A 21,715-nucleotide genomic window follows, 5' to 3' on the forward strand; every position below is an offset into this window, starting at 1 on the left:
AGAGTCTATTTCGCATTTTACAGTTCATTTCGCATTATTTCGTGACAAAACAGGGTAGGAAAATGCACCTCAAACCTTTCAGAAACATGAAAAATGAACATTATAGCATGTTATTTCATATTTCGTATTTTCGTCAAAAACGAAATTTGCATGACTCTAATCATCACTCATCGAGGGCCTGCCAGATGGCGTAGTGGTAACGTCGCCGCCTTGTAATAAAGGGTTAGTTGGTTGTTTTAAGTCCACTTTATGCACAGTAAGGATAATCGGGACTGGACCACTATGTGCCTCCACCGTGTATCGGACCTTTTTGTAATCAAGAGGTCCCGGGTTCGATACCTTGTAGAGGCACATTGCACAGTGGATCGATCCCATTTAAACTGTAAGTCTAGTCCCGATTAGTCTATCTGTGCATAAAGTGGACTTAAACATCAATTCAAATACTCATCACTAGGAGTAGGATTTTCATGACTTAGCATATTTTTTTGCTAAGGGTGAATGTTCCCCAAACATATAGAAATTCATATTTTAAGAAGCTTTTTAAGGGCATATTTTGGCATATTTGGGCATTCTTGCGTGATGTAGCATATCTTGATGGATTTTCGATCATATTCAGCATATTTTTGCATTTTTAAGAAATCAGTGATTTTCGAAGTGGATTCGGTCTTACTCCTATGTTTACTCCAGAGTCGTTTTTTTTTTTTTTTTGGACTGTAGCAAAATCTTTTTCATTTTTATTTGTAAATTTAGATAAAGTATTCATTGTGCATTGAAACTCAGGGCCCATAAAGTGATCTAAAAATAGTACGTATGTGAAAATATCTCAGCATTTAGATATTGATGTTTGAAACAGTCCAGTTATAAGGGCATATTTTTCAAATTATAGTGCATACTTTGTAAAATTTTAGGTCATAAGAGCACATTTCATTTTGCATATTTTGCATATTTTTGCATGTTTTTAGGTCATAAAAATCCTATCCCTACTCATCATCATCATCATCATCGCGATAAGCCAAACAGGAAGAAAAGCAACCATATATACCAACAATCAAATCAAGATCAAATCTCATTATTATGTACAGTCACGGACGCTTCTTGGTTGTAACGAATCCATTGTCTGCCACTTTCCGCTAACCGGGAGGATGAAGATGAGTGACGATGATGACATTGATGAATTGACACCTATAGGCCTAATTCATTTAATAATATACCTGTAATTTGTTATTGTCTTATTATTAGTCAATGATACAACAAGTGTAGGTGGGTGGGGGGGTCCGTGGTTGATGTTGAACAATATTTTGAATTAGCTTCTATTTTACGCCGTGACACTTTTCGTTAATCGCGACGATGAGGATGGCATTGATGAGAAGACACTCACAAAATGTCACGTCGAGATTCGAACCCGGGACGTCGTAGCTCGCTGCGATAACCACTCCGCCGCAGAGATCGGCAAGAATAAAATGAAATTTCTTGAACTAGTGATTTGTACATTTTAAAAAAAGTCTGCTTTCATTTCTGTCGAGTTTGCCTTTCGGTCATCTATTAGAAGAAATGTTTGTAAATAATATCAAATCTTCTGCTTATTTCTTTGTCAATATGCTATTCTCTTTGTGTTATTTTGTTACTTTTAATTCTTATTTTTAATATCTTTTTGCTTATTATTATTATTGCGTTTTCATTGTTGACAATTTCAGTGACCACCTGTGCTGTATCTGGAATTTTCTCAATAAATATATCTTGAATAGTATACACGTTGTTACTATTGTAAAAAAAATGCTTCTCTGATGGCGTTGTGGTAATGCCATCGCCTTGTAATCTAGAGATCCCGGATTGAATACCCGATAGAGGCACAGTGTATTTAGGATCTCGCTTAAATGTAGGTCCAGTCGCGATTGGCGTTTCGGTGAGAAAAGTGGGCTAAGATAGAAGCTAAACATATTGTAAAGAAACTGAATATAAAGAAATTCATGAAGTCACTGCATTTTGTTCAGGTCAGACATTCCACAATATCGTTTCTTTTCCGAATGCTCTATGTTGGGTGTAACCCTCACTCAACCAAGAACCACGTCATCTTTTTTTTTTTCGTTTTCCTTATTTTTCAAGTTCCTTTCTCTCCTTGCACGGAGTCATTTGTTCCGTTCCCTCCAGAGCCTTCCTTGTTTCGACCGAAGGACGCCCGCCCTCACACCTCTTCCTTCCTCGCTGAGTTTATTGATTAAAAAACCTCTCGAGGCTGAGATTCATCACGAAGGTGGAAAATCCCTGTGATTTCATCTGACGAAAAAAGAACCTCTCTCTCTCTCTCTCTGGGATGTTATTTTTTTATTTTCTCTCTTCCATTCCATTCGCTCTGTTCTCTTGTTTTTTTCATTTCGGCCGAGAACAGGTCAAAACAATGATCCCTGTTCCACACAATCGGTTCTAATACTCCTGTTACTAGTAAAACATGTTCAAGTTGTCTAGCTGAATCATTGGCGTTCCCAGAATTTAAGGTTCAGGCAACCATCTATAGGCAGGAGTGTATACAGGGTGGGCAGAATTAAAATTGCCCTATTGAGAGTCCTCTGGAGTCCGTTCGAAGCAACAGTTTGCGCTGAAACTTAGTACAGAGGCTGTGGAGACAGTGGGGAAGCGAATGCTGATGGGAAAAAAAATAGTTCAAATTCTCACCACCAGGTGCAAATGTGGCGTTTAAAATTAAGTTTCCCCTAACCAGAGTCCCCTGGAGCCCGTTTGAAGAAACTGGATTACTTTGAAACTTGGTACAGAGGCCATGGAGACCATGGGAAAGCGAAAGCTGTCGAAACAAAAGTTAAAATTTTTACCACCAGGTGTAAATGTGGCGCCTAAAATTAAGTTTCCCTTACCCAGAGCCCTCTGGAGGCCGTTTGAAGACACTTGATACTGAAGCTATGGAGACAATGGAGAAGCGAATGCTGATGGAAAAAAAATAGTTCAAATTTTCACCACTAGGTGCAAATGTGGCACTTAAAATTAAGTCTCCCCTAACCAGAGCTCTCTGGAGCCCATTTGAAGAAAAGGATTGCGCTGAAACTTGGTATAGGTGCCATGGAGACCATAGGGAATGTTGACGAAAGAAATAGTTCAAATTTTCACCGCCACGTGCAAATGTGGCGTTGATGTAACAACAACCAGTAATTTGAGTTTGTCGGTCGATACATCCTGTCTAACGTCAGTTGCGTCATTGACGCTTTGGAAGCTCAAGACAGTGTGATGAATGGTCGCAACTGGTATCATCTCAGGTTTATTTCAGTTTTCATTTTAACCTACTTTTGTGCACTGATAGGCTAATCGGGACTTGATATACAGTTCAAAGTCCTATCCGAACGCTATCGAGCCCGGGACCCTTCACTACGAGGCGACGACGTTACCACTACGCCATCGGAGAGGGCCTGGCAGATTTGTAATTGAGGGGCCCTGTACAAAATATGTAAAAGCTTAAAAACCGTAAAAATTGTGTCATTTCTTCATTGTAGTAAAAATTTACTGCTACAAGGGACATATATATATATAAAATCCTATTACAACGAAATAGAATTTTCAAGATTTTTTTCAGAGCGGGCTTTCCCGATGGCGTTTGCATTGCAATCATTGTGTTTCGGATTCGATAATGACAGCCGTGATGTGGCCTTTCGCTCACGAATGTGCAAGTTTTTCAGTAGGATAATATATATATAAACATAAATAAGTAAGTAAATAAATACTTTGAGTCTCCTCTATATAGATTAACTTACGGAATACGTGGCAAACAACCAATGATTTTTCCGCGCATAAATATTTTACAAATGAAATTAATGGATACAGATATAACTTCATTACTTGAATCTTCTAGCCTCTTAATTGAATAATACCCAGTGCTGCCATCTCTTGGTCATGAAAGACATCATACGGCGATGATCGAGCGCTGAGTGAGGCTGAAGACGTCAAATTCACACCTTTCCCACCTATTTGTGAACAAGCTGCCCGGTTCGGCTGCACTAAAGCTATCATTATGTAATTTCGTCTGTTTTCCGCCAGACGTCTCTTCCTTGCGTGGTTTACCGAGGGAAGAAAACAACCTCGTCGGTGAGTCATCGCGGCTTGCCTGCATCGAGACACAAAGAGATACGGAGCACGCCCAAGCCACGCCCCTTTTAAAAGAAAAACATCATACAACACAGTTGCTGCCCAAGGACATCGCGTATCCTCTTACTACTTCACATCAGGAAGGAAGGAAGGGGAAAAAATGCTCACAAGCTGTGCCATTCATTTCGATAGCATCAACGATCTTGTAAACTACACGCTGGACCGCTGGATGGCGCTGATTGCTGGCTAGCAGAACTTGTCCTGTTATAATATTACTTGTTGATGGCTATGTGGCTAGAAATTAAACAAGAACACGAATTTTGTTGTTTGTGTCACCGACATGGAATGGTCGGTATTGCTGCTACAATTATTTTTGTCGTCTTCTTCTTCTAAGAGAACCAAACCCAACTAGCCACAGATTATTTTCTACCCCAAAAAGCTACCAGCCAATGGGAATGCTTGAAATGGTTGTAGCAGCAATCACTATCTCATGGGAATAGGTATCAGTATCAGAGGACCTACGACTTGTCTAAAAAGAGTGATGAAGTCTCTGTGGCACCCAGGGGTGTCCATCCCCTCAAGCCCTATGGCGCACTCCCCCCAAAAGGTAGAACATTCCTACCTCCCTCCCCCCATGCCGAATTATTAACTCAAATTATTTTGGTAAGACAAACTTTGCGGAACAATATAATACAAACATATTTAAGCAATATATGTTTACTTAGGTGTTGCTTACAATATAGGCATTATATTATATAATACATTTCTTCCATCCTTCTCAATCCCATCTTCCCCTTCGCTATTAAATAACTCAAGATGAATAACAACTCAATCAAATGAAACGTTCCCCCCATTTTAGTGTGAAGATACTTTGAATTGGTAACTAAGCTATGAATTTTTTTCCCCCAAAAGATCTACCATGACGCAAGCGCGTCATGAATCCCACCTCTGGCCACCCCTGGTGGCACTATCGTCGAATTTTCAATTTAAACATTATATTATTATTGTTATAAGCAAACTGAGAATGTTATATTCTAAACTGTATCTCTTTCACGTTTTTTGTTGCTGTTTATATGCATTTATACTAAACTTAGTAATGCAGAGATACAAGGGCGTCGCAGAATTTTTTCTCAGGGGGGTTAGTTATAGAAACTTTTTTATTATTATTATTATTGCTATTATTTCTGTGGTTATTATTATTATTATTATTACCACAACTATTACTACTACTACTTATGGTTACTTTTTAAATTACATACATTTGTAATTTCCATATGTGAATTTATATAGAATTTGCATAACTGGATATTTAACATATTAATTTATGTACAACAAAGGGCTGTTTTTTATAGTTAGGGAATAAGTGTAAAATAGACTGTAAGCTTGAATGTAACCCTAATTAAAAAAAAATAATAATAACAGTTGCTGTATAACTTGCTTCCTGTAAGTCACAGAAAAGAATGTTTTTTGTTATAAAATATCGCTACAATTTCATCGTTCGAATTTCATTAATTCTTTCCAAAAATCTCATGGGGGCACTTGCCCCCCTCCCCTGGCCCTCCCTGCGGGCACCCTTCACTGTTAGTTTCAAACTGAAGTTACCCGTTAGTTCTTGGGTAAGGTAAAGGGGCCACTTTTTTAAAAATGATTTCCCCCAACTCTGGCTCCCACCACAGATAAATGTATTATAGGCAGATATTGAACTCGGGTAGCAAACCATGTTCGCTATGAATTACCATGGCCGTAGGCAGGAAAAAATTTCGGGGGGGGTTCATTCATAATTATTCCCATGGGCGTCGCCAGAAATTTGAATAATAGAAATAATAACAATAATTGTACAATAATAATAATTAAAATTTCATAATAATAAAACAATTTTATTCCATACTAATAATAATTATTATTATATTATTGTTATATCCTTGAGGGGGCTTACTCAATCCAGCAGTTGAGTGAATATCCAGCACAAGTTTATTTATTTTTTTTATTTTTTTTTTACATTTCATATAGTGTGTACTGAAATCCACAGTTATTATACTTCGTCATTAAACTTTAGATACCTTCAAGAGAAAAGCTTTAAAAGTTAGATGGAAATTTTAGTCATAAAGCTTTTGTTGTTTGACTTTAAAATTAAATTTTTGGAATTTTGAAAAGTGTGGAACCAGTTATTCTTTTTAAAAACTTAGCCTGGTGCATGGATTGTAACCTCAATCGCGAACGTAATGCGCTACAAAACTGGAGATCCTAGGTTTGAACTCCTATCAAAGGGGATTTTCGACTTTATCGAACGTGGAATTTAAAAGCTGGAAAGGGAATTTTGGGACAATCTTAAGGGAATCTTCAGTCTATATTCCTTGTGACGCGGGAGCAACACTCGAAAGATGACAGCAGAAGTGATAATGGAGGGGTCGCTGGTGGGCTACGATTCTGATAATAAATCCTGTTTCACTCAAGTTTCAGAATTCCAAATGTATGAAAATTCTAGCTCGATCGTTTCAACATTGTCTCCATGTATTTTTGTGATGCTTCGAAAAAAAAATGAAAATTTGTTTCAGATTTTGGTTTCTGAACTTCCATTAATCCAACATGTCAGAAGTTTCGGGGGGGGTTTGAACCCTAGAAACCCCCCCTCTAAATACGGCCATGTGAATTACTCTATGCAAAACGTTCTACCAGTCACCGCCGAGAGGCGCCACTGGCACCGTTTGATTTCACCTCTAAACCAAAACGTTTTACAAGAGATCAAGAGATGGCGCTGCTAAATTACAGCCTCAGGCATTGACGGATTTAGGTGGGTGCTATTGATGCTGCAGCATTAGGCCCATTCCTGAAATAGGCCCAGAAGAAAACAGACGAGGATTTTCCGAAAGCTGAACAGTTTTCTTTTGCTATATTAACCTGAAAATAAATCGTAAATTTGGAGCTCCAAATTCGAACGCCTAGACACAGCGGTACTTATTATACAGTTACTATTATTCTTTGCGCTGTGACGTAACTATAACGTCGTTGTGTTTATTGTTCACCGAAGATTTCAAGTTAATGCTATCAATTTTACGTTAAACAGTTTACTTAGTAATGTAGCTGCGTTTTTTTGCAGTATCTTGGCGATTATTGCAACTTTATTATTGTTCGGTCGAGCATGAGGCTCAATTTCGTCTTAATCCGGCCCTGACCTCGGGTATCTGTGTTTCAACTCATTGACGAAGCGTGACGTCACACACACACAGACGCGCGCGCGCGTTTATCTGCGTTCCCACCAGAAGCCGAACCCATGACCTCTTTATAACAAGGCACATTTAACAACATGTATGCTTTTACGTAAGTCAAGTGGAAATCGCCACATATTAATAAATTATGAAATTATATCTCAGACGTTTGCACATCGTTAGCACATGAAAGCACACTATTTATTTTAATAAGCACACAAATATTAATGAAGATATTAATGAGTTTATTGTGGCGATTCTGGCTTGATATCAAGGTAAAATCGTCAAGTGTGCTAACGAATGCCTAAAAGATATTATTATTTGCTGAAAAATATTTTTTTGATTTGTGGCGAATTTATCTTGATATCAAACCACAATAAACTCATTAATATCTTGATTAATATTTGTGTGCTTATTAAAATAAATAGTGTGCTTTCCTGTGCTAAGATAATACAATTTGGTTGCTCAATTTTTTTTTTGATTTGTGGCGATTGTATCTTGATATCAAGCCAGAATCGCCACAAGAAACTCATTAATATTAATATTTGTGTGCTTATTAAAATAAATAGTGTGCTTTCATGTGCTAACGATGTGCAAACGTTTGAGATATAATTTCATAATTTATTAATATGTGGCGATTTCCACTTGACATACGTATGCTTTTGTGCCTATTTCTATCGTATTTCTTGTCTCCGTTTGAAAGGTGGAGCAGAATGCAGAGAAAGTTGCCCAGACAGAGAGATCTCTGAACCGAAAGATTAATGAGGATGCCGCCTGCAGCCGTTTTGCACAGCGAGACAAAAAAGGGGAAGGAACCGGAGATGAGAATGGTTCGAGTGACCTTGCCATCCTGGGAATGTGTCACGATGAATGAGAGACGTCCGTGCGTGGCCCTTTGGATTCGACTCCATACCAGATGAACCGTTCATTCTGAGAGAATGAACCGTTCGTTGGGAACGGTTCCGATTCAACCGAATCAGTGTGTCGTCTGCATATTTGCAAAACACGTGGAGAAGGATACAGTGAAAGGAAATTTGGACCGGATTTTAGGCGGGGAAAAAAAAGGACTTTCGATGGAAAATACCACAATTTCATGGAAATTGCAAGGAATCAGATTAGCTACGTTAAGATCCAGTTTCAAATCCTTTTTTAATTTTACTCCTTTGATGATAGGACTATATCTATTTATCTATTAATATTCCTATTTTGTGTATCGTACAATGCTTTTCTGCATACTCGGATTATAGCAATAATGAGGATGAATGATGTCTCACAAGTGTTCAAACCTGGGACATCTGGACAGGAAGCGATGAGGTTGACATGTATGTGATTCATTTGTTTAACGGTTTTCATTCATACGAACATGGTCCGACGGAAATACTACTACTACTAATTATTATTATTACTATCATTATATGATTTCTTTAGGTGAAGGGAAAAGTTTACCCACAGAGGGAAATTTTGCCCTTGGAAAGGGAAATTGTGTCAGGGTGTGGCAACACTGTAAGGATAGTGCGGCGCGATTCAAGGCGGCAACCAGTTGAATTTCATATAGAGCTGTCATCTGCACTCACAAAAATACCGTATATTAATGTCATAATAATCCAACAAGTCCATCCAATTGAATTAGCTTAGAATGTGTAATAAGCAACCAGAATAAACGCCTGGTTCTGCAAGGCCAGGGGTCTCGGGTTCGAATCCCGGCTTGGGTGCTCTTTGTGAATATGCCTTCACCAGTTTCATCATATCACCACTCATCCCCATCTTCTCGATTAAAGTTAGCCAAAAATGGCAGGAAATAAAAATCCAAACATCTCGTTATTCACCGCCCTAGCATATTATGCTCTTGTCTATTAATTATCTGCTCATTCGATTAACAGCAACACACTGTTTCTCCTGACTGTACAATGTGAATAGGAAGATAATATAAGTCTTTGCGATATCGAGGCAGTCTGTAATGTCTAAGCTGTTCGGGGAAAAGAACTTAAGTCAAGAAATGCAATTTTACAGAATACAGTTTATTACATTACACACATGGCACATATCTGTGATCATCACTTTTTAGAATCTTTAGAATATTTTCCTGAGTTAATTTAGTGGAAATATGTGCCTTTTTCCCGAACACCCTATATGGAAGAAATGTTATTTCTTCATGTAATCTAAAATGCACTTAATAATATCGTTTCCTTTCTCTTTCTTGCAGGTGAGTATTCCGGACACTGTGGGACTGCAGTTCAATCTTCGTCCAACAGATGGCACTAAAAACGGTAACGTAACTCGCATAGAAAACAATTGATTAATTAGCAAAAGACTTGCTAATCCATCTTACTTACAGGCATGCCTGTAAGTAGGGTATGTCTCAATATTATTTGATCTAAGTTGTATGTGTGTGTGCGTTCGTGCGTGGTGGCGCAGGAAAGCTTCTGGTTTTGGAGTACAAAGTTCTCCCTCTACACACACACACGATTCCATTTTCCAACAGCGTATAATCATTCGAAACATGATGCACACACACTGACTACTTCTTTCTCAATTAGTTGTATTGCCCTGGACATTACATACACTGTTATTCTTTGTTATTTAGTTAAAATATTGTTTTTGTTCATTTTTTAAAAAATTGCAAATATTTATGATCTCACAGGCAACTAGTATCAGATAGACAAATAGACTAATCTTCATGTGCCGACCTGGCATTATGTAACAAACTGAGAGATTTATGAACAAGCTAAAAATGCAACAAGCGATATAGTAGTAAAAAAATTCCAGAATAATTGCAATGTGTCGTTTTAAGTTTGTAAATTACTGTTTATCAAGAATAAACATTTTATTAAGGTGTAACAGTAAGTTTGTTTACCACAACCTGATTACTAGAGTATTTTGCCAACGACATGAGGAGCGAAGGGTACATTTCTGAGCAGACTCAAAGGTACACCCAACGACAAAGGAAATAGTAAGCGAATTGTCAACAAGCAGAGGACAACGTCTGCTTCGTATCAACGGAATTTCATTTTCTAAAACAACACAGGATGAAGAATATAAAAGAATAAGGGAAGCGATGGATAATTTACCTCCCATTATCTTTGCCGTTGGCTGTACGTAACATAGTTCCCCAACTGTTCTCTCGATACTGGATCAATACAGAATTTTTTGGAGCTCCCACCAGGAATCGAACCCGGAACCACCCGTGTGAAAGGCAAGAGCGTCGTGCATTCACCTAAGCTGGACAGTATAGTATTTCAAAATTTCTTAGAATTTTTATGAATCCTCACCTGCCTCCTCCCAACTTGGCCCCTCTCTAAATGTATATAAAAAAGTAATGCTGACGTCACCACTGCCCCCTGAGCGAAATGTTTTACATTGCCTAGAGTACGTGCGGTTGCAGACAGAAAGGGCAGCTGCAGACAGAAAGAAGTAACTGGACCTGCCCCCTGAGTGTTTGTTTATGCAATTCGTCTTTCCGTGTGACTCACCGGCGCGACACAAAGCATGGAAATGAAGTCACACTCGCGTGCACCGTTGCGCTCGCCTCGGGAGGGAATGAACTGTGCAACACCACTCCTGGAGGTTCTAAAGCTGGCGACTATCGATTCGTTTAACCTACGACAGCGTTTTTCCTTTCTCGGCTGTTATTTTTTAGCGATTTTATCCCTTGGAAAGGTCAGAGAACTTGTTGGGAAATATTTATTTTCTCTGTATCTTCCTTTCTATCAAATTTTATCTGTCTCTCTCTCTCTCTCTTTCTCCAATTTTCTTTCTTTTTCTTTCTCCATCTCTTTCTTCAATTTCTTTCCTTTTCACTTTCTACAATTTTATTGCTCTGATTTTCTTTCTGTATCTCTTTCTACTATTTCCATTCTCTCATGTTCTTTCTGTATCTCTTTCCACAATTTTCTGTCTTGCTCTTTTACTCAAAGTTTCTTTCTCTATTTATCTAATTTACATCTTGCCGTCTCTCTCTTACTTTTCTTTATAATTTTCCTTGTTCCTAATTTCCTCAATTTTTCCTGTTCTTTTATCTTTTTTTCTCTCCCCCACTTTTTTCTCTATCGTTTCTTTTTCTTCATCTATCTTTCTCCGTTTCTCTTATCACTTCACTTTCTATTCTTCTTTATTTTCACACCTTCTCTCTCTTGTCCTCTGCTTGTCCATCTACTTATTTCGTCCCCTCTCTTTCTTTCTTTCTCTATTCCTCTCTTATTATCATTCTCTTCCGCTTTATCTCTGACTCTCTCTCTGAAGATAAAATGAAACATGCATGCATTATATGACACTGTAAGTCTCTGTTGAAAAGAGGTTTTGAAAGAGGGTGCGAAAGGGTTATTCCCTTAACCTTCCAGATTTTTAGAGTAAAATTCTCCCTTCTCTCACGAACGTTTTGCGTCTATGGATCATATATTTTAGAATTTTGCTACGGTGATAGGGGTTGGACTTCGCCTTACACAAGAATCATAAATCTATACACTCCAATTTCTTACTTGTGAAATACATGAGATTTTATTGTCTGGATGATGCGAAGGTCATAAACACACGCGAATTCTGAATTCGAGGGCTCCGTAATAAGTGAAGATGCCGAAATGTTCGCATGACTCACGTTTTGAGATATTCAGTGTGGCCTACTACGTTTGTTTTTTCTTGTTCCATCAGTGTGTGGGTTCGATCCCGATTGGGGCATGTAATTTCATTCTTGTTGTCTATTCCTCATTTTCATCTCATCATTTTTCGTCACGATTAACCGAAAGAGGTAGAAAAGTGGCGTTACATGATCGAAATACAAACAAATATAAAAGATGTCCGAAAAGAAACGCAGGATTTAATTTAAGAAATAAAAAAATATATATTTCTTAGTTTGCAAAGTTTCCTACATTATTTGAAAGAATTGCCATTAAATGTAGAATAGGATATCTGACAAATATCCTCCACGACGCATTTGACACACTCGAATTCCTCTGACAAAATTCTGATTCACTTTTTCGCAGAACACAATGCCGTCAATAACTCTGAGTTTCTGCTTTAAAGTCAGGAATCCTTCTTATTTTCGCAGCATAAACTTCGGACTTAATGAATCCAAAGAAGGAAAATATCTCACTGGGTGAGGCCGCACAGTTGTTTTATTTGAGGCACTTTCCCTACCGAAAATGTCAGGTAATTTGCCCACAGTCTCCGTAGTTGTAATGAATTTAACGACCGTCAATCTCTCCTCCGTCGTGTTGTGCTCCATATTGAATTATTGACTAACCGCAACGTTTCTGCTACAACACGTGACCTCGCAGACCGCTGCTCAGCCTGCGGGGGGAAAAAATGTCCCACAATTTAAACCCTGCGTTATTTTTTGGGAAATAAATACGACGGTTGGGGAGTAAGTCTTGGCAACCCAATAATAATTCGACAATCGAAGGATGTATTAAGAATTTGTTATATACAACTGAAAGATTATCCATTATGGATATTTTGTTGGTAGGAATCATGAAAGAAAACCCAAGCAACCCTGTGACATGTATGTACAAGTTACAAAAACTTGTCTGATTATGACAAACCTTCGAAATAATCTCCCGCATTGTGCACAGCACGCTTCCATCGATGTGGAAGAGTCGAATACCATCCACAACACCATCCTCTTCACCATGCCTGAAGCGGGTGTTCATCCAGTACAACACACAGAGCCATCTATTGACCAGCGGGTAAAGTACTCGTGTCAGGAGCCTTCCTCCCGCAGTCTCCATTTTCCGTCCACCTTTGCATATAATTAAAATATTACTGGGTTGCCATGACATACTCTCCAACCCTCGTATAATATTACTTTGCTTTCATTATCTCAATACTTATTATAATAATATGCGAGAAAAACAATTAGTTTCTTTGTTTTTCGTTTTCTTTTTACTTCATTTCACGTTTATTACTTTTTACTCTGTTTTCCTTTTGCACTTGTTTCACGTTTATTCTCATTCGGAGTTTAATGTGTATTGTAGATCGTCTGTTCCCCCCATGTGGTTGCGAGGGGCAAGAGAAGATTGGGAGCGATGATTTTTTTTCCGACTCGGCGAGTCGTCACCTGGCAAGTGGACCTTACCGGAAGTGCATATTAGCTTCACTTCTAATTTCCGGTTGGCGCTGTGCAGCGGCGCCGCTGGCAATCAACGAAGCCATCAGCTGCCGTCTCAGCGCCCGATCATGGCAGCGGTAATTAGCCTCAACAGCCGAACCTTCTAAACGAAAGAGGGCGCCGCTGGACGGTGGAAAAGGAGAGGAATAAACGTGTATTTTGTGAGCATGATCTGGCAACTCTTGCAACCCAACGTACTGTATTCAAGGACCTACTCGATTTTGTCTTGATTCATTGATTGAAATTTGTTTTAAGTCCACTTTATGCACAGTAAGGCTAATCGGGAATGGACCTACAGTTTAAAGTGGGATCCGAACCACTTGTGCCTCCACCGGGTATCGAACCCGGGACCCCTTGATTACAAGGCGACGTCGCTACCACTGTGCCATCGGGGAGGCCTAATTAATAGAACTGTAATGATCCAGTTTCCAAAAATATATTAATGTGCACTGAACTGCAATTTTATAATCATGATTTATTATTATCCATACAAAGAGCTACATACAGTTCCATGCCCACGTAAGCATATTAAACTCAAAGCAAACCACACGACGATTCGCGTGAATGATCTACAATAGAATGAATTGATTTCATTTGATTTTTGTTACTTTCTGGCGTTTTTGTCATATGGAGATGAATGATGACATGCAAAGGACTGGATTCGAACCCTTCCTTGCTATGCCCAAGTCATGACTCCAACCCATTAGGTGGCACCAAATATTGACGCGAGACGTTCGCCTATCACATCACGCGGAAAACTTCAGTTGGTGAATAGTTTTCTACCCATCGTAGTGCACTCACTGCTAGTTCCTTACTGTGGTCAGAGATGGCGTTGCTTATTGGTTATCACCAAGGTAACTTAATATACTATAAGGTAGTGCCATCCGAAAATTGCCGATCATGCACGAACACGTGACGTCATGTGGGAGGATCGGTTATGCTCGGTGCCACTTCGGTTATGTTCGTTCGGGGCTTGGCAGAAGCAAACGGCCGCTATCATTTCTATGCGAGTTTCAGAGGGAAAGTGTTTCATTACTTTGAGGGGTAAACATTAAATATCATACTTCGGGATGGTATTGAGGTATTCCTTTAATGATTAGTAACATAATTAAAACATGCTACTTTTAAAAGAGGGGAAAATTGCACATGCAAAAGTATTGTAAAAATTCATTTTTCTGAAACATCATCGATATATTACAAAGAAGGTTGTCCGTGTTCTAATTAGAATTTCAGATTTCATCATTTCATAAATCGTATTATGATTTTAATAAGAAACGTTGCATGCTAAAGAAGAATTGCATAGTGAAAGCGTTACAAAGAAAGAATTGATTGACAGATTTGGTTTATTTTTGCTTTTCTGTCTTTTTTAAATATGAAAGGAAAACCCATAAGAGATAGTCCCCCCCCCTTTCTATCTCTTTCTTTGTTTCCACAAACCGGTCTCCTTGGCGTAGTGGTTAGCACATCGCACTTCAACGCCAGAGGTTTGGGTTCGAATCCTGGCTTGGGCATGGATGTTTGTGAGTGTTCATTCATCATTTCATCACTCATCCCTATCTTCGCAAATTAGCCAAAAGTGGCACAAGAAGCGAAGTAAAATGAAGCAAATCAATCAATATTTGTTTTCACATATACTATCACATTTACTAAATTCTCAATTTTCCCATTAAGGACAAATCAATATCTTGCCCGATTGGATTCGAATCCGGGACCCCTGGCGTCGAAGCGCGATGTGCTAAGCACTACGCCAAGGAGATCGACAGAGGCCTCCGAGGTACTACGGGCTCACAGAAAGTCACAGGAGTACTATCGGATTATAAATTATGGATATTAGAGTTTGGATAATAAATAAATAAATTATATAATATATAATCTATAAATAAAAAACACCCGATCTTTATTTATAGAATCTCAAAGAGAGCGATAGTTTGCCAAACTAAAAAATAATCCTATCTTGTTCTCACAATAATAAAAATAGAAGGCATAATAAAAAATAAATTGGTATCTATAGATTGACACAGAATTGAATAAGCTGAATTTTGATGTAGCTCGTTTTTATGTGGTTCTACAGATTAACTTTTAATTGGAGTCCAAACTTGAATAACCGTAATTTCTAATGCGATAGTAGCCCGGTATAATCTATTTACATTTAACACAACGCAGTACAAATGCCTAATATTTAGTTTTCTGACTAAGTAGTTCCTTCTTATTCATTCAGAACGTTGCAATCATTTCCAGGAACATTTCAAATTTTACATAACATCAGAAAGTATTAAAATTATACTGATATACTTAAAATCCAATCTTTACCATTCACCGTAATGTAACTTTATTTTTGAAGTTATCAAGTGAAAGAAGCAATATACAATCTAGATAAATTTTTACTCTGCATTTGATACTTACTCTAAATTCGAAAGAATTCCCAACCTTCTTCATATATTTATTTGCTGTACAATAATTTACGTACGGATCAAAGTTCCACATGCAAAAATTTTTTGAAAAGTTTTATGTGGAGGAAGAATGATGAAATAGTTTGTAAGATAGTAGTTTCAGACTTTGAAAACGCAATTCCAGTTTGTAATTTGCAGATATTCTTAATTTCTCTGGTTCAAATTTGGCTGCAAGTTATCGTTGTCATATTTCTAAAAAGTATTTTTTCGTATTAAGAACTTTACATACAAACGCGTGCTGAAGATGAGTCAAAGTGTACAAGTACTAATTTAACTAAGTTAACCTACTCGAAATACTTGATGAGTACTAGGAACATCAAACTTAAATGTCTTAACCTACTAATTCAAGCCTATAGAAATAGATTTTTGATCACACGGTAAATGAAACGCTTTGAGAATATCGATGAAAATATCTTAGTTTAATTAAACAATAAAGGAGAAAAGTTACATGAACTCACAATGATTGACCGTGCAAGTGTACGAATTATTATTCGTTAAAGGACTTTGTCCGCAGATTTTCCATTTCCATTCCCATGTGTGTCTGAGTTGTATAACCCGAAAATATACTCCAAGGCTGATATGCGACACACATTTGTACATTAACGAAGTAACTTGCATTACACTAATCTTAGATCTTGCTCTTTTTGACAGAAATGTACTACAAAGAAATAATGTAACATCCATTGGTTTATATTGAGTACAAGGGTACAAAATTATTCACAATATATTTGTGAAATACCAAAATTGAACAAAGTTGAAACATTTTAATGATGGGTGTAATATTCACTCATGCAATATTTACCATCGTGCATACAACTCTATGTAACTCGAATTGAAGATGTACTAAGTGAATTTAATTTCCAATAGCTTGGAGTTAGTACGCGATCTTCGAAATGTATATTTCCGACAACGTTCTTCACGATAATGTGAACATACAAATCACAATCAATATCGGTCTGTGTTAAATGAATTTGTTAATAATTATAAATCCGACTTACATAAAATGTACTTAACAAATCAGTTAGGCTCACTACGTACGTCGCACTAGTTGAACACATTTTCAAGATATTGATGACTTCTCTTGTAGTACTGTCGGTTAGGTTACGTTGTAGATTTTGGACTTCTTTATTCAGTTAAAGCAGGTTGATAGAGGTTGTTTGTAATCTTTAATTTATTTGCTTCGTTATGCAGACGTGTGTTTCTCCTTTGTAAACCATCGAATATGTTTTCCAACAACGAAACATTGCTTGCAGTTTGTGCATATACCTTCGTCTATATATTTTTCTCTTTTCTGGCAGCATAGTCTTTAGCTTCTTTAGGGCACGTCTCCTTATTGTATATCTTTCCTAGCGTACAGCTCTGCAAAACTTATCAGCACGTCCTTTGGTGGAAAATACAGAAATTCTGCTGTTAGATCTCGCACATAGTCTTCTTCACAATAATTGGCACTGCACACTTGCATTTTTTACATTTCGTCTACAAGCATGAATCCACTGTTTACTTACGCAATTATCGACTGGAAATTATGATATTTTATGTCAGTTCCTTTAGTTTTCTGGTTATAGTTTTCATAGCTTGCTACAGCACAATTAGACATGATTGCAGTCTAGAAGTACAAAAATACAATAAAAATAAATGGAACGCTACAAAATCAACAACCTGCTTGTTCCGATTTTTGCGACGTGTTAGTAGCTAAATGTACCCCGCACCAAACTTACTGCACATAGCAATGAGCACCGTCAAACCCGATCCTCCCAGATGACGTAATGCATACGTACTTCACATAGCAACGAGCACCCCCTGGGTTATCACCACTATCTAACTTTCGGCTGCGAAATGGGGTATGTCGCTTTTCAGCATACACTCGATTATACATCTAGTACCAACCAGCTGGATGTACGTATTTAGGACGTAATATCATTATGAAATGTTTCTTAAACTTTTATTTGTTCAAAACAATCCACGTGAAGAATTTAGTTGGAGTGGGATACAATGTTAGAGGGGAATGTCCTTATTCGGAAAGAATATATTACGGAATTCGATTCGATCCAGTTAGAGATCGATTTGTTCACTGAGCTCTCCAACCTAATTATTGCCTATTTTTGTGGGAGTAGGAAAAGGTTTATTATCCATTTGCCTTGACTCATCTCACCCAACAGGTTAGTATGTGCCGCGACTTGCCCCGAGTTGATACTTTCTTGGATATGAGGCCTTGCTCGAAAAGGTTTATTATCCTTATTCGGAAAGTCTATTTCAATAATACCTCCAAAACTAAAAAAAAAACAAAAACTAAATATCAGCGTGGATTTTAACAATATCATGTAGCAGACTTGCTAGCGCCTCGATAACGAACTGTCTGGAAATGCGTAGCATGCGCAGAGGAAATGAGGAAAGACGAAATCGCGTCCTTTCGCTCCCCTCCCCCATGACATTCCAATTTGTTCCCCCCCTCTACCAATCAAAGTGGGTTTTATGGCTGTGCACTTAATTTAATTCGTTTTGTGCGCCGAAACATTCCTTCTTGCATGCAAACGCGCGATTAATCGAAATGGCTAGTTTGATTATCTGTTCTCGGACAGCGTTTTCGTAACAATTTTTGTGTTCGGAAATGTTCATTCACTGTTAACAATTCAGTGTTGCTCGTACAAGAAAGAGACAGTGGCGGCGCCAGAGAATTTCGTTGGTGAAGGCTCAAGGGAGGGGGGATATTATCAGCTGGGCTCTTCTTCCTTACCAGTGACAACGTCAGAGGACGCCGAAGGGCCCCCAGGAGGGCTCCACGCAACTCGCCAACTGTTTTTTCCATCTCTTTCTACGTTTCTTTTCCTATCGTTCTTCCTCTTTCAACCTCCACTTCTTTCTCTAATTCTTTACCTGTATCTCTATCTGCCTTCTGAAGTTTCTCTTCCTCTCTCTCCTTCTACCTTAGTTTCCCATCTCGTCTTTCTTCTCTGTCTCTCTTTTCTATCCTTCGTTCTCTCTCTTTCTCTCTCTCTCCACCTTCCCAACTTTATCCTTTTCCTCCCTTACTATCTTTGTTTCCCTAGCGTTTTCCTCTTTCACTGTCTCTTTCTTTCTCACTGTACCTTTTCTCTCTTTTCTCACCTTCATCCGTTTTCAAGGACGTATTTATGGGGGTCCAGGGGTCCGGACCCCCTCGGAAAGACTTACCAAGTAATAAAATTAAATAATGAAGATGTACTTGTTTAGCATTTATTGTAAAATCGATGGTTATAATTTCCTTTGAACTTAGCTGGAAAACAAGGATTGTATTGGAATCATATTTTATGCTTCCACACCACTATTTATGATAATATGCATAAAATACTTGACTTTTCGCCAACTGAATCTAACAATCTTTTTTTAATTCAATATATATTCAATTTTCTATCGATTTCTTTGCCAGGGCACTTGTTGTTAAACAAATTATGCCGATTTTAACTAGCCAGGTAACGAATACATATTTATTCTTATTTTTTTTAACCTATTCATGTAATAATATATTAATTAATTTATATATTTTAATTAGTGTTTATTAAATTTAGTATAATTATTGTAATTTAACATTATTATTATTATTATTCCTGGGTCACTTGGTTCGGACCCCCCCCCCGAAATTTATTTCTAGATACGTGCCTGTCTGTTTTCTATCTCTTTTGATATTCCCAAGTTTATATTTCCTCCCCCTCTATATTTCCCACTATACAGGATCACAGAAAAGCAACATGACCCCTCTCCTCCTAACTTGCTTGAGCAAAGCAACCGTGTAAAACTTGTACGCTTCTCGATTAGTCTGCATTGACATACCCCCCCCCCCCTTATCTTGCTGTTTGTATTACACACGGCACGTGGTGATAGACCTCTCTCGCGTGACCTCTGGTGTTTGTTCCTTGCACTAACAGGGCGAGCTACAAAGGTCGAGCTGTTCTTCCAGCCTCCTGAAATACGCCATTGTGCTCCCAACACCGGAACACGTCACCAAGGTCAGCGGAAAAGTGTCGACGAATGCATCCGTCGGGTCACTCCGAACAACAGAGGGCGTCGTTGTAGTCTAATCGCATCAGGCGAGGTCGTTGCCATCTGGTGGCCGAGAACGTAAACCTGGCCAGCGTTGCAGCAAGTAGTTGCCAGGTTTCCCCATAAACTGAGGATCACGACCTCATTGGAAGAAAAAAATTGAGCGAGAAAGATTCAGGGAAATGAAAAAGGGGAGAGAGAAAAGAAGAGGAAAAAATAAGTGAAAATAACAAATTAAACAAGTAACAAAGATAAATGAAGAAGAAGGAGAGAGAGAGAGAGAGAAAAGATGATAGAGACAGAGAGGGAGAAAGAAGATAAATAAAATAAGCAACAGAAAAAGATAGAGAAATGAAGAAGAAAGAAGAAGAGACAGGGGGAGAAAGAAGATAAATAAAATAATCTGCAGAAGAATGAAGAGAGATAGATGGAGAAAATGAAAGAGATAGAAGGGAAGATATAGAAAAGAAGATAGAGACAGAGAGACAGAAGATAAATAAAATGAGCGAGAGAAAGAAGAAGAGACAAATTAAGATTGAAAGAAATAAAATAAGTGACAGAGGCAGAAAGGGATAAATGGTGAAACGGGGGAGAGAAATAAACAATTGCCAAGTTATTTTATTAAATTACAATTACATTTTTAAAGAAACAAAAGTATAAATAGATTAAATAGATTTTTAGGAGTTAATTAAAAATGACATTACCCTTTTTATTGATTTACTCTTGCTTTCATTTAGTAAGGAACCTTAATTTGAATAATTCTGATTAGAGAGAGAAACGTTAATCGTTCATACCAGGTCGTTATTATAGTTTCATCCCCCCCCCCTTCCCCTTAAAATTTTCCGACACGTTGCTTTTTCTTTATTCAAGTTTGGGAAGATAATAGTCTGTCTGTCTGTCTAGCTGTAAAAGCCAGCTACAGTGGTGCGGTTGCATGAACGCTCAATGTTCAAGCGTCTCGTGTTTGCCAAAAACAAGCTGTCGTCGGGACCATTTTCACGAGACCGTTTTCAACCGAATGACGTCACAAGTAACGACTGCAATATCTTCCTTGTCCCTGGAGTTCGAAAGGGATTTCCAAAGACGTGAGCGAAAGTAGGTCTTGCTGCGTAGACGTTATAAAACTTTGTGTCAATAACGGGGTGGTGGAATAACTGCGAAAGGGATTAAGCGCGAAAGGAACAACCGCGAAAAGGACTAAGCGCGAAAGGAACAACCGCCAAAAGGACTAAGCGCGAAAGGAACAACCGCCAAACGGATTAAGCGCGAAAGGAACAACCAACAAACGGATTAAGCGAGAAAGGAACAACCGCAAAACGGATTAAGCTAGAAAGGAACAACCGCGAAACTGATGAAGTAAGAAAGGAACAACCGCGAAACGAACAACCGCCAAATGGATTAAGCGAGAAAGGAACAACCGCGAAACTGATGAAGCGCGAAAAGAACAACCGCCAAACGGATTAAGCGCGAAAGGAACAACCAACAAACGGATTAAGCGCGAAAGGAACAACCAACAAACGGATTAAGCGAGAAAGAAACAACCGCGAAACGGATTAAGCGAGACAGGAACAACCGCGAAACTGATGATGCGCGAAAAGAACAACCGCCAAACGGATTAAGCGCGAAAAGAACAACCGTCAAACGGACTAAGCGCGAAAGGAACAACCGCGAAACGGATTAAGCGAGAAAGGAACAACCGCCAAACAGATTAAACGAGAAGGGAACAACCGCGAAACGGACTAAGCGCGAAAGGAACAACCGCCAAACGGACTAAGCGCGAAAGGAACAACCGCGAAACGGATTAAGCGAAAAAGGAACAACCGCCAAAGGGATTAAGCAAGAAGGGAACAACCGCG

At 38.4% G+C, this 21,715-nt stretch overlaps 1 protein-coding gene across 3 annotated transcripts in view; it reads left to right on the top strand.

Moving 5' to 3' along the window:
- The window catches only part of Mmp2 (Matrix metalloproteinase 2), a 322,043-nt gene that overhangs the window by 143,181 nt on the left and 157,147 nt on the right, over window positions 1-21,715 (top strand). Inside the window, exon 1 of one of the 3 annotated variants that reach the window (XM_083125662.1) lies at window positions 9,530-9,559. The exons of the other annotated variants lie outside the window; for them this stretch is intronic. Within the exon in view, the coding sequence (XP_082981788.1) occupies window positions 9,545-9,559 (15 nt within the window). The 5' untranslated portion in view covers window positions 9,530-9,544. Of the gene's footprint in view, window positions 1-9,529; window positions 9,560-21,715 lie in introns of those variants that run through there. 3 annotated transcript variants of the gene reach the window in all.

The sequence above is a fragment of the Lepisma saccharinum genome, chromosome 7, assembly GCF_977018435.1.
Source record: "Lepisma saccharinum chromosome 7, izLepSacc3.1, whole genome shotgun sequence".
In the NCBI taxonomy this organism is placed as follows: domain Eukaryota; kingdom Metazoa; phylum Arthropoda; class Insecta; order Zygentoma; family Lepismatidae; genus Lepisma; species Lepisma saccharinum.